At 41.3% G+C, this 13,299-nt stretch overlaps 1 protein-coding gene across 1 annotated transcript in view; it reads right to left on the reverse strand.

Moving 5' to 3' along the window:
- NRGN (neurogranin) overlaps positions 1-13,299 on the reverse strand; it is a 28,838-nt gene that overhangs the window by 3,434 nt on the left and 12,105 nt on the right. The window contains exon 2 of the mRNA XM_087969741.1: positions 10,088-10,302. Within this exon, the coding sequence (XP_087825867.1) occupies positions 10,096-10,302 (207 nt within the window). The 3' untranslated portion in view covers positions 10,088-10,095. The remainder of the gene's footprint in view (positions 1-10,087; positions 10,303-13,299) is intronic.

Raw genomic sequence — 13,299 nt, forward strand, 5'->3', positions numbered from 1 at the left:
GGGCGGATGGGGGAATTGTCCTGGGAATATGAATACAGGGTGAAATAAAGAATAATCCAACAGAGGTTTGTGTTTCAAAGTACAACAGGAAATGGCTTTGTCTATTTAACAAGGAGAGTCATCAAAAATAATCTGTTTCTGAAAAGGCCATGCCTGTGTTCACTTTAAAAAAAAAAAAAGACAAGTAGAAAGCATTATTTGTAAAATTTTACATTCTGAGTTATGTTTTTCTCCTTTTGCATTCCTGGACATCAAGGTTGATAGGGAAGATGGAGACATATGTGTTTGTGCATAGACCAAGTGTTTTCATTGACACGTAGCAAAGGAAACTCAAGCATAGAACAGACTTTGTTGGAAAATATAGAGAAACAATTCTAGACAAGATGAACAGCCTTTGCATTAAACAAGCTAAACTTGGACATAAATTCCATCACAGTACAGCAGGAAAAAAAAAAGTGTTCAGTTCTCCTGCACCTTAAACTGTTTGATTAGAGAAGCATAACCGAGTATATCCAAAGTACATTTCCTCCACATTGTCCTAAACCAGAAGAACCTCTGATTTCATAAACATCTTCCAAGACCTTCCAAGAATGGACTTGCAAAATTTCAGGTGATCACTAAGTATATGCAAAGAATTAGAAGTACCTTCTTGTAATTCCCAGTGATCATCCAGACCAGAAATAGTAATGGGCTCTTTGAATGTGATGGTTGAAAACGGCATAGTGCCTTGCCTTTTTTCTTTGGGAAACACATGAAAACTATAGTGTGTAAGACATAAATAATAACCTCATAGAAAAAAAACTAAACTGTTCCCTTAATTCCAGCCCTATCCAGAGTCTCGATGGCTGCCCCCTTTTCTCTGGAACAGCATACGCCTGGAGAGCCAACTTGCCCAAATGTTATTGGCACTTAGGAAAGCAATCAAAATCCGAGAGAGATAAATTGAAGGAGATGCCTCCTGTGTATATGTGCTAATTATATTAGCTTTTATAGTTCCTCAGCACAAGACTATTTGACTCTTAATATGCGTGTGTTAATGTCAATTACTTATTTGAGTTAGGACTGTAAGCTACTCAGCCTTAGTGATGATTGGAGAGATATTAATTTTTTTTGTATTCTGCCTTTGTTATTTTTAAAAATAACTCAAAGCGGAGAATATATTCCCCCATCTTCCTCCTTGGGATAGGCTGAGGGAGAAGGATTGGTCCCAAATCACCCAGCTGACTTTCATGATTAAGGCAGGATTTGAACTCATGCCATGCTTGCTAGCATGGTGCCTTAACCACTAGACCAAACATGGTAAAACCAGTGTTTCTCAACCTTGGCAATTTTAAGATGGGTAGACTTCAACTTCCAGAATTCCTCAGCCAGGCTGGGTGATTTTGGAAGCTGAAGTCCACACATCTTAAAGTTGTACTATATCTGAACACCAGGGTTCTCTTCATACAAGGTTTTGAAATATTAGCTTTAATTTGTTTAGTAAGGGGCCACGGTGGCTCATGTGGTAAGATGCTGGGCTTCCACATTGCTGAGGTTGGCAGCTCAGTGGTTCGATTCCCATGAGTGAATATATTGCACAGGGACAAGAATGGAGCCCACTGGCATTCAGGCATCCCATGAGTAAAGATAACACTGCCCCCCCAAAATCCTTTCACAGAGGAAGCCAGCCACCTCGGTTATCCCTGGCTAATACATGCCATGTGCTAAATCATAGGTCTCCAAATTTGTCAATTCTGGGAGTTGAAGTCCACAAGTCTTAAAGTTGCCAAGTTTGGGGTTCCCTGTGCTAAATAAATAAATTTGTTTAGTTATAAGGAGGGAACTCTAAAATATGATAGACATTTTAATTGTTTAGTCTGATGAATCTTACGTATTGGTTACTTTTGCCAGTTATTGATCATTGATTTGATTCCAATAACAGTTATGGTTATTTTATATGAAGCATTAACCTAATTTTGAAATATTTTGTTCAAGTATACCCAACATATAAATTATTCTTTATTTTGTTGGTTGTTTTTTCTATCTCTCTTCACAGTTGTGCTATTAAATATTTGTTAAAATATTAATAACTAAAATAATTTAGTTAATTGCTGAAATTATCCAAAGTTTCAAATCTCGCAGATGGGATAGAATTCAAGTGAGTGGGAGATGCTTTGGTCTTGCTGTTTTTGTTTTTTGTTTCCATTCCAAATACTTGAATGTTTTATTGCTGCTCTATTCTCGCCTACTTTCCCCACCACCAGGATTGCTATCCGCAGACAGTAGTTGATCCATACGTCTAGCTCATGTGATGCCAACCTTATTAAAAACATTAGGCTGAAAATAACAACTCATACAGGGCAGTGTGTGAACGGAGTGAACAAGTGAGCAACTGGGACTGAATTCATGCACTGCACTAAACCAGAAGTCTCCAAACTTGGCAACTTTAAGACTTGTGGATTTCAACTCCCAGAATTCTCCAGCCAGCTCGCTAGAGAATTCTGGGGTTAGTCTAAGTGCAAAGACTGCAGAGACTCCTAAGGACTGCCCTAAACCCTCCTGTCCCTGTTTGGTGCTGGTTTAGCTTGTTATGCGAAAATAAAATAAAGAAAATTAAATCCTTTCTTCTGAATTTAAAATTTAACAGACCACAAAAGGAAAAAAGGATGGGGAGGGAAAAGGGGGGGGGCACCCATCTTGTGTGAGTTCTTCACAGCAAATGTGCACAACAAACACGCTTGTTAAAATGCAGTTCCTTTAGAATAGTGGCAGCATAATCCTTTGCTGTGTTTAGAATTTCTTGCTCTACCTATAATGTTGATTTACTCCTTTATGTACTTTATTCTTTCCAGCTTTTAAAAATAGACTCTGCTGATGAGAGGAATTTGAGCTGGTGTTGCTATGGAAGAATTCAAACTGCAACCCAGTCCCTTCATCTCCCTTGGGGAGTTACTATTGGTTTCCATGCTAACTACCAGTGTGTTAGAATTTGTCTTCCACGTGAAAACTAGGACAGAGAGAGTTTCCAGACTAGCGATTTATTTGTTAATCTGTCAAAAGATCATATAGTAAAGAGAGAGGGAGAGAGAGAGAGAGAGATGGAGATAATAGATGAGATAAATATGAGAGAGAGAGAGAGAGAGAGGAGTGAGTTTATGTTTGCAATAAGCTTAAGGCACCTTTGCAAAATATAGCTACCACTACCAGCCCAGCTACCAAAACTCAAAATATAGCTACCACTACCAGCCCAGCTACCAAAACTCAAACAGCTCTAAGTGCCAACCCATAATTTCAACTCCCCATCCTCTGGAACTCTTGGTCACTGGGAGAGAAAGGGTGGGGGAATTGTGCCCACCCCACCACCTCTAAAAATATTTCTTGCCCTTGGTTGGACAAAGTGACCATGTCAGTGGTATCTTCTCTTCCTTCTCATAAATGGATATTTTCACTGGTCAACAATCCAAACCAGTTACTTTCAATCTATCCTTGCTTGGATTTTTCAGCATGTATATAGCAGCTTATTAGCAAATTTGTCTCTAGATTTTTTCAAAGACAAAAAACACAGGGACAGCTGCTTTTCTTCTTCTTCTTTGCATTGAATAATATCTTAATTGGTCTACCGACCAAGAGGTTTGTTTTCTTCAAATGCTTCTCCATCTCTGCAAACTGGTACCTGTAATTTGGAGTACATCAGTTTTGTAAGAAGCTCGAAGTCTATGCAATTACGGCGAGTGTGTGAGCCACTGATACATGCAAGGAATTTGCATACTTGACATAACGGGGGGGACTGTGTGACTTGGGTGTATTTTCCCCCATAATTGAAGCAATCCAAGAGTTTTTAAAAAAATTATTATTGTGCAACGCATCTTTTAGCTTGCTTGATGTCTGTGGAGACTCGGTCATAGTTGTTTCAAAAGGCAGCTGGACTGTTATTTTCTTTGAGGAAGAAGAAGAAAACATATACTTCCATTTCTACCTGCCATCAGAACTGATGAAGCTTGGCTGCTTGTTTTAAATAAATAAACACAATTACTTTTGTTTCTACCTGGAAACCACTTTTGGACTTTGTGCTCAAGGTGGACAAAAATGAAACTTTGACTTTGGGTTTTACCAATTAGATAGATTTGTTGTTATAGAAACGTCTAGTTTATACTATTATGTAAAAGTAAAAAGTTGAGGTTTAATGCTATCATCTTATTCTTCTGCAGTTAGAAGTCAATTGGCCTTTTCTTTCTTTTTCCCCTTTTTCCTACACTTTTCCCTTTCCTTTTCCTTCTCCTATTTTTTCTACTATTTTCTTTTGCATAATTTTGCATTTTGTATTATAAATCAATAAAAAAATAATAAAAAACTGATGAAACTTCTTGGATGAGAAGCAAAATGTCTTCTTCTTTCTCAAAGAAAAAAACAACAGTTCAGTTTTAGCTTGCTTCTTTGAAGCTGGAGTAGGATGCAATCATTTCAAAACAGAAAAATTGATAAGGATTTTGGTGGGGTGGGATTGCCAGGGAAGGGCAGTATGAGCTGAGGTGGTGCAGCAGTTAGAATGCAGTACTGCAGACTACTTCTGCTGACTGCTGGCTGCAGTTTGGCAGTTCGATTCTGACTGGCTCAAGGTTGACTCAGCCTTCCATCCTTCTGAGGTCACTAAAATGAGGACCCAGATTGTTGGGGGCAATGGGCTGACTCTGTAAACTGCTTAAAGCACCGTGAAGTGGTATATAAGTGCTATTACTATTAGGCAAGGTTTTTTGGAAGTAGTTTACCATTGCCTCCTTTGTAGGGCTGAAAGAGAATGACTGGTCCAAGGTCATCCAGCTGGTTTGGTGGCCAAGATAGGAACCAGAATTCACCATCTCCTGGTTTCTAGTCTGGTGTCTTCACCACTATAATACTGAAGTACTATTTTTGCACATAAGGTATGCTTGATACCTTGATATTAGTTCTTTTCAGAGATGCACTTATTTTCCAATGCAACCTATATTTTTCTCTATACTGCCTTTCTAATGTGTACCATTTTGGATGAAGCTATAAAATTTGAAAAAATGCAAAAAATATATATATGGCAATCAGATTGCAGAATTAGTTCTGAGAGTGCCAAAAATTACATGCTGGACAGGCATTCCCATCTAGACAAAAACTTACAACTTGATTTACACATGGCGTAGGATTCCTTTAAAACCACACTTAATGTCCCAAGTAGCTAAGATCACACTAACCCATCAAACAAAAAACAAAAAAAAAACACTTCACTATTGTGTATTAATGATTGAGCATTTGTTTGGGATATGAGAATTGTCCCAGTAAAGCTTTGGGACAAAATAACCTCCAAGTCAATGAATTTTTACATCCTAAGACAATATTGTATGTCAGTTTGTATAACTCATGCCTTTCCAACGTCCTCTTTTCTTCCTCATCCATACCAGCTAAAGCTCCATATTGTCCTCATCTGGAGGTCTCTTTTATCTCTGCAGTTTTGACAATGCCTTTGAAAAGGCTGGAACCAGTGGTGGTATTCGACCGGTTCGGCCCAGTTCTGGTGAGCCGGTAGGAGCGATGAGAAGTGGAGACTGAACCCGTTCTCTCCACCACTCTGCTGTTGGGCCCACCCACCCACCTGGGCTCCCATACTCACCTTTATCCTCTGAATTTGAAGCACAGCTGCTTTGCGCAGCCAGAAGAGTGCCATGCAGCAGCTGCTGAAGCGACCAGGATTGTGCAGGCTTGCAGGAGGTGAGTTAGAATGCCTCTGCGCCTGCACAAAGTGTGCATTTGGCGCACACGTACCTGCAAAGTGCGTGCATGCATGCAAAGCGTGCCCACCAAGCCATGCCCACTGAACCGGTGGCAACAATATTTGTCACTGGTTGGAACATTTCAATATGGGGACAAAACTCATGAAAACAATCTTCTAGCACTCTGATATAAGCCTGAATCTTTTCTTCATGCACTGAGAATAATGGAATAACAGAGTTAGAAGGGTCTTGAAACTCTTCTAATCCAACCCTCTATAGTCTATACCATTTCAGACAAATGGTTGTCCAGTCTCTTCTTAAAAACATCTACAACCTCTGGAAGCAAGACTCCACTGATGAATTGTTCTAACTGTCAGGAAAGTTCTACTTAGTTCTAGGTTGGTTCTCTCCTGGATTGGCGTAAAGTTTCCTGCAGGACAGGGCTTGTGTGAGACATCTGACCATTCCATTTGTCATGCCAATGAAAGCAAGCAACCACCGGACATTCTAAAACTGTCCTTATTTTGACATTCAGTCCCACTGTCCTGGAAAAACAGAATATATATGCAGCAACTGCATTACTTACTGCCCAGTTCAACATTGTACTTCAATTGTCTCATCCTAACTGGAGGAGACTGTTTGAAAAGCACCTTGATTTTTTTCATTACATGTCAAAACTTCAAAAGAGTTTCCTCCAGATTTGTAGGGTGGGAGGAAAGTGACATCTTCCTTTATTTCACAATAATCAAATATTGTTTCTAAGGAAGGTTTGGATAATCTTGGAGATCAAATGTCTTGAAGATCAGTTGCATCCCACAAACTATTGGGTGAAAAGGCTCCAGAACTCAGAATTTCATACAAAGTTTGTTTTTATAGATAGAAGATGCAGCGGATAGTTCAGATTTCCCATCTCTCTTACAAGAACATAGAGGACTTTGAGCTCCCTTATTTCACTAGCTACGTCACCCACATCTGATTAATATATCCCACTCTGAAACCATTAATGGTAATTTATCATTGGACAGAATTTTGTAATGTAGCAATGTAGAAGTGGATAACTGGAATCTCCGGTGCTCCTCTTCGAGACCTCCAACATCCCTCTAAAGTTGTGACCATGTTTTTATCTTGAATGTTACAGAAAGGAAGGTAATTGTATTTGCTTCTGTAATTCATTTTATTTTGAACTAGATTTATAATTAGATCAAATAAGTTTTTCCTTAGCTCTGTCTGCTTCCCAGACTGTAATCCACTAGCCCCATGTGGCCAAAGATTCAAAGTGTGTTTTGCCTTTTAAAAATAGTAGCCCCTCTTCTTAGTTGACTGCTCAAAGGCATTAATTGCTCCAAGAAGAGAAACAGAGATCCAGCCAGACTTATCATTAATCCATCATTGTCACAGCTTGAGAGATATTACTAATTTAAAGTCAGCAGACAAAGAACGGCTGAGGGCACAATTGCATTGGCCACCTCAGCTCAGCAGGGGAAACATAGGCAAGAATTTGCTCTGCCAGAAACCTTTCCAATAAGCCTGCAGAACATCCCTTTTTCACTGAACTGAACACAGGCAGTCCTTGACTTACAGTTGTAATGGATCCTGCCCATTACAGTTTTAAGTCATGATGATATCCATAAAGCAGGCCACTTATATGACCAACTCTATTTCGCAACCTTTTTTCCAGCGGTTGTGAAATCAACACTGTCAAGATGGTATGTAAAAAAAAAAGAAAGCATGTGAAAAGGGCAAGGCATCAACCCCACGATTGTAGCTACCAGCTTGGCCTCTTGACCTACGTCCTCATTGCAGACAGCACTTGTAGGTGCACAAGGGCAGGGGTGGGATTCTATCAGTTCGCACCTATTCACTAGAACCGGTTGTTAACATTCTAAGCAGTTCGGAGAACCGGTTGTTAGAAGAAATTACTGGCCTAATCCTGTAAGGAAGGCAGGAAGGAAACATTCTGGGGTTGCTTACAGAAACTGCCTCTCCGTTAACCCTTATTACATTCTTGGCAGGACTAGACTTCCCTGTCTCAGGAACTTCTCTGGAGTTTTTTCCCCCTCCTTTGCTGGTACTTTGCTTGTGTGGAGGACCATTCAAAGTTACAATGGCACTGAAAAAGTGTCTTATGACCATTTTTCACACTTACGACTGTTGCAGCATCCCCACAGTCATGAGATGCCAGGCGGGAGATGCATCCTCGATGTGAGTGATATTGAGTTGGCCATGCCCAGCCAGTCACATGGCCACCAAGCCATGCCCATCACCTAAGCCACACCCACAGAACCGTTTGTTAAAAAAATTGAACCCCACCCCTGCACAAGGGTATTGTAAAGCTCCCTAAAAGTTGAAGAACAGCACAGGAGATGAAGTAAGCAGAGGAAATTGGAAAACGGGACAACCATTGTGGAAAGTTCCACCGGGTATGGAATCCATAGCTTTTGTCTCTGTGCTGCCCATAGAAGAGGGATGGGGAATTCATTTTTCCATGGGGTCATATGAAAAACTGGGACTGGTGTGGAGGGTTGAACCAATAGGCTGAACTTAATTCTGCTCAATCACTTTATTTCAAAAAAGCAGTAAATTATATGGTTTGGATTAGTTGCTACTGGTAAGAGTGTATCAGTGGTGGGATTCAAAACTTTTTACCACCAGTTTGGTGGGCGTGGCTTGGTGGGCATGCTTTGCACGCGTGCACACACTTTGCATGTACGCACCTGCCAAACACACACTTTGCACAGGCACAGAGGTGTTCCAACTCGCCTCCTGCAAGCCTGCACTCTCCCGGTCACTTCAGCAGCTGCCGCGCAGCACTTTTCTGTGCCACGCTTCCAATTCGGAGGATAAAGATGAGTATGGGAGCCCAGGCGGGCGGGCGGGACCAACAACAGAGCGGTGGAGAGGATTGGTTCGGTCTCCGCTGCTCATCGCCACTACCGGCTCAGCAGAACCGGGCCGAACCGATAGAATACCACCACTGGAGTGCATGCTACATCTTATTTACATTTTATTCCCAATTTCTGATTGACTTTACATGGGCCAGACAGGGGCAGCCAAAGGGTTGAATGTGACCCAGGAGCTATAAAATACACATGCCTGCCATAGAATCCAGAGGTAGCGGGGACAATTGAGCCTTACTCTGGCTAAGTATGTAGGGCAAAGCCTTCTAAGTTAGAGTTTTTTTCAGCCTGCTTCCCTCCAGATCTCAATTCCTGCGAGACCCCTGCCCCAGATTATCAACTGATGACGTACACCACGGACAAGCTCACCCACATAGCTTGTTCGTCGTACGTTCTTTGCTCTTGTTTATGTAAGAATCACGAAGGATTTTTGTTGTGGTGGTGGTTCATGAGTTTAGTTCAAGCTGACCTGACTTGTGGGTAACACATCCCTCAGTACGTTTTACAGTATCTCAATGTTCTTTTGTGTATAAATGTTCAATACTGTTGCTTTTTGTTAGGAAAAAAAATGAACTGAGCAGGAAGGAAGATGAACATTTTTGTTATGGAAAAATCCTAGAAGTTTCTAGTGTACGGAAACAGATACCATGGGCAGGTAGCCAATTTGGGGAATTTGAAAAATAAGATTTTGTGATCCCAATAGTGCTTATGTTTTAATATGCTGCGATATAAATCTTTCTCCAGTTGTATGCATTACAGCAAACTAGAATTTGTTTGTTGATTTCTTTATTTGTGAGGTCAGTGCTCTCTGAGCTTGGTTGTTGTTGTTTTTTTTAACACTGATGATGTTACCTAGTTGTGTAATGAAACATTTGGAAGAAAGCAGCCAAGCTCAGAGAGCACCAAGGACTCCACAGTTCAACCCTGAACTACTTTTATTGGTATTATTGGTACTCTTTTATTGTATTATTTATTTATTAAAAACATTTATATAGCTTCCCAATTCACATACAGTGACTCCAACATTGAAAACTTCACAGTTAAAATTCACCTCCCCCACTCCTTCATAGACCAAGTCATTTGATTGGCTCTGAATTGGGTCCCTGAGCCTGCTTTCAAAACCACGTCTTCAAGGCTTTGTGGTAAAGCACCTGGGAGGGGCTGGTCTTATCTCTGGGGCAATGGTACCCCTAACAGAGGGAACCACCACAGAGAAGGTCCTTCTGCTAGATCCCACCGGATGTTGATAGTTGGGGCCCACAACATTCCCTGCCTTCCTACTCTGGTGGGCCAGTTAGATGTAAGAATGAATCACAGGTGTTGAGCTTTTCATTCTGGCCGGTCTATCATGGTCTCATGGGGTTATTTTTTTGTGGGGACAGAAAGAACAGCAGGGTATAGTAGGAGCTTGGGAAAAGCCATCTCACAATAGTCTGAAATTATATGTTACCAGGAAGAGATGAGGAGAATCCTTACCAGGCTGCTTAATCTCCATTGCGCAAGTCTCCAGTCCGGGTGCTGCTTGTACACTCGGGGTCCTTGCTTTTGCGTTCAATTTCACCCCCCTTAATCTTCTTCCTAGTCATGTGGCCACGGAAACTGGCCTGGATCTTGGCAGCAGCTGCATTGGCATCCGGATCATCTAATGGAATATCCAAGATGTCTTCATCCAGTTTGGTGCAAGCTCCTTCCTGATGAGAATATAAAAATCATCACCAGTGAAACTCCGCCCGCTCTTTGCACCAACTTACTTCCACAGGTGTGCTTCTGGGCAATGCCATCAAGGAAGACCAGTTGCCATGTTAAAAAACATGACCGGGAAAGACCAAAGGGTGATGGTGGAGGAATGTTTACCATACTTATCTCATACGGTTATAGTGGGGATTTTTTTGCAGAATTTCTTTGGGATAGGCAGTTGCAGCAAAATATTGAGAAGCCCTGTGTTGTCCATTGGCTTTGAGATGGCTGACTAGGAGCTGGGAAAATCCCATTGGGAGCAAATCTATTTAGGGTTAGGAATAGGTCTCCATGAATAAAAAATGGACATGACTAACAGATACATAGAGCATAGATATTCTTCGAAGGACAGTGACTTTTTGAGCCTGCCTTATCTATGTTTCCTGGGAAAATACATGGGAAGGGAGGAAAATCCACTTAGTTAGATCTCTAATAATTAAAAGAACAAAATTGATTTTGCCAATGGATTCGGAGCACATGGGTATGTTTAGGAAGGCATTGACTTTATGAGCCCACCTTACCTACAATTTCCAGTGTGTAGGTATGCTTAGGACAGTAATGACTTTTCGATATGGCTTTATGAATGTTTATTGGGAAAAGCCATGGGAAAATTCCATTGGGGGGGCAAGACTACTTAGGGTTAGGGTTATGTCTCCATGAATTCGGAGAGCAAAATGGACATCGCCAACATATTTGGAGCATGTCTGTATGCTTAGGATGGCACTGACTTTTTGATTGCACCTTTTCTACATTTCCTGGGAAAATACATGGAGAAAATCCCATTGGAGATTCAGAGAGCAAAATGAACTTTGCCAACAGATTAATAGTGCGTTAATATGCTTAGGAAGGGTGCTGACTTTACGATCCTGCCTTGCCTACACTTCCTGGTAAACTTCTTAGGAAAATCCCATTGGGGCAAATCAGGGGTGGGATATGACAGGGTTAACAACCGGTTCAGGATTTACAAGCTTCCCTGCAGGCTGCGAGCTGCGCGCCTGTAAATCGTCATCAGCAGCTGCCTGCAGAGAAGCAGCCTTTGAAACAGCCCTCTTTTCTTGCTTTTCTAACTGCAGCTGTGCCTCGTTCGGCAGCTGAAGTTGAAAAATCAGGAAATAAAGATCAGGTAAGTGCCCAGGTGGGCGGGTGGGCAAAACATCAGCAGACATAGAACCAGTTCTATGTCTGCTGCTCTTCAGAGCTACTGGTTCTACAGAGGTAGACAGAACCAGTAGAAACCCACCCCTGGGGCAAATCCATTTAGGGTTAGGTCTCCATGAATTTGGAGAGCAAAATGGACATCACCAATGGATTTGGAGCACATCAGTTTGCTCAGGAGGGTGCTAACTTTTTGATCCCGCCTTATCTACCTTTCCTAAGAATATATATGTATTGTTGTCAAGAAAATGTTATGGCTGTATCAATGAAATCATCAGGAATTCAGGTCTACATTAACTCAGATTTTATTTAAAGGGTGCAAGGAAGGATTCCTATAAAAATGTGCTACACGTGTCAGATACAAGTGCCCAGGGGTAAGTTTCTATCTGTCTTTCCCACTTTCAAATGGGATTTTGCTGTTCTACCTCTCTTGCTGCTCAATTTAGCTGAGGAGAGGTGTTGTTTCCCCAAGTGTTGACGAGTGTGTCATTCAAACACATGTTCTGAGCTCAAATAGGGCAGTTACATAACTAAATCTTATGGGGTCTGAGTTCTTTAGATGGTATTAAGCACAATTTTGCTTAGTTCTTTGCATGTCACAGGACAGTTTTTCTGTGTTTGGAAGGACTCCAACTCATTCTGTGGAATAGGATCCTAAACTCCTCTCCTTCCAGATGGCTACAACAAAACCACCTTTTAATTGTCATCTTCCCTCAGTCATCCATTCTTGGTTACTAACCCCCAGTTTGCACAATAATGGAATCGTCATGCTAAAAGCAAAACAGTTTGGAATAATTTGGAAGTAATAGAGATGCCAGCTGAAGATGAATCCTCACTTTCTTTGCTTTCGGATTTTGATTCTTCCTTTTTTAAAAACTCTGTAGACTCTTTAACAGATTAACAGAGTTGGAAGGTACTTTGTAGTACTTCTAGTCCAACCCCCCACCCAAGCAGAAGACCCTACATCATTTCTGACAGATGGCAGTTCAGTCTCTTCTTGAAAGCTTTTAGTGATGAATCTCCCACAACTTCTGAAAGCAACTTCTGTTCCATCGGTTGATTGTTCTCGCCATCAGAAAGTTTCTCCTTAAGTTTCTCCTTATTTCCAGGTTGAATCTCTCCTGATCAGTTTCCATCCATTATTCCTTGCCTGGTCTTTGGGTACTTTGGAAAATAGCTTGACCCCCTCGTCTCTGTGGCAGCCCCTCAAATATTGGAAGACTGCTATCCTGTCTCCCCTGGTCATTCTGTTCACTAGACTAGCCATGCTCAGTTCCTGTAACAGTTCATCGTATCGTTTAGCCTCCAGCCCCCTAACCATCCTGGTTGCTCTTCTTTGCACTCTTTCCAGAGTCTCAACATCTTTTTTATAATGTGGTGACACCTTTTGAAGAGACTTGCCCTTGGAACGTAGCATGAGCTTAATAGTAATAAAGCATATTTAACTCACTCTCCAACCCTGTAGTTTGGAAAAATATTTGTGAGTTGACTAGACTGTTACAAATGACTGGCAGAGCTTAAATGCCTCTTACTGGCCAGATGAAAAATGTGCTTGCCTTCTAAAAATGTATTTTATCATTTAATTATACATGAACAGAGCTCTTGAGTGCTTACATTCTTCCCCTGCAAGCTATTTTGAGATGTGTTGTGTTTAGACGTTGAAAAATGCCACACTGATTGCGCTGCATTGCATTTTCCATGTGTGTGCTTGTGTGTGTGTTCAGCACAGCTGGGGAATGGTTATATAAGTCCATCTTGGGGTGGGTAACTCCCTGCTATTTTGCAGTTCCCTTTTT

This window comes from Notechis scutatus, chromosome 7 (genome assembly GCF_049901735.1).
Source record: "Notechis scutatus isolate UNSWTSFEM ecotype Mainland chromosome 7, rNotScu1.2, whole genome shotgun sequence".
NCBI classification, from domain to species: domain Eukaryota; kingdom Metazoa; phylum Chordata; class Lepidosauria; order Squamata; family Elapidae; genus Notechis; species Notechis scutatus.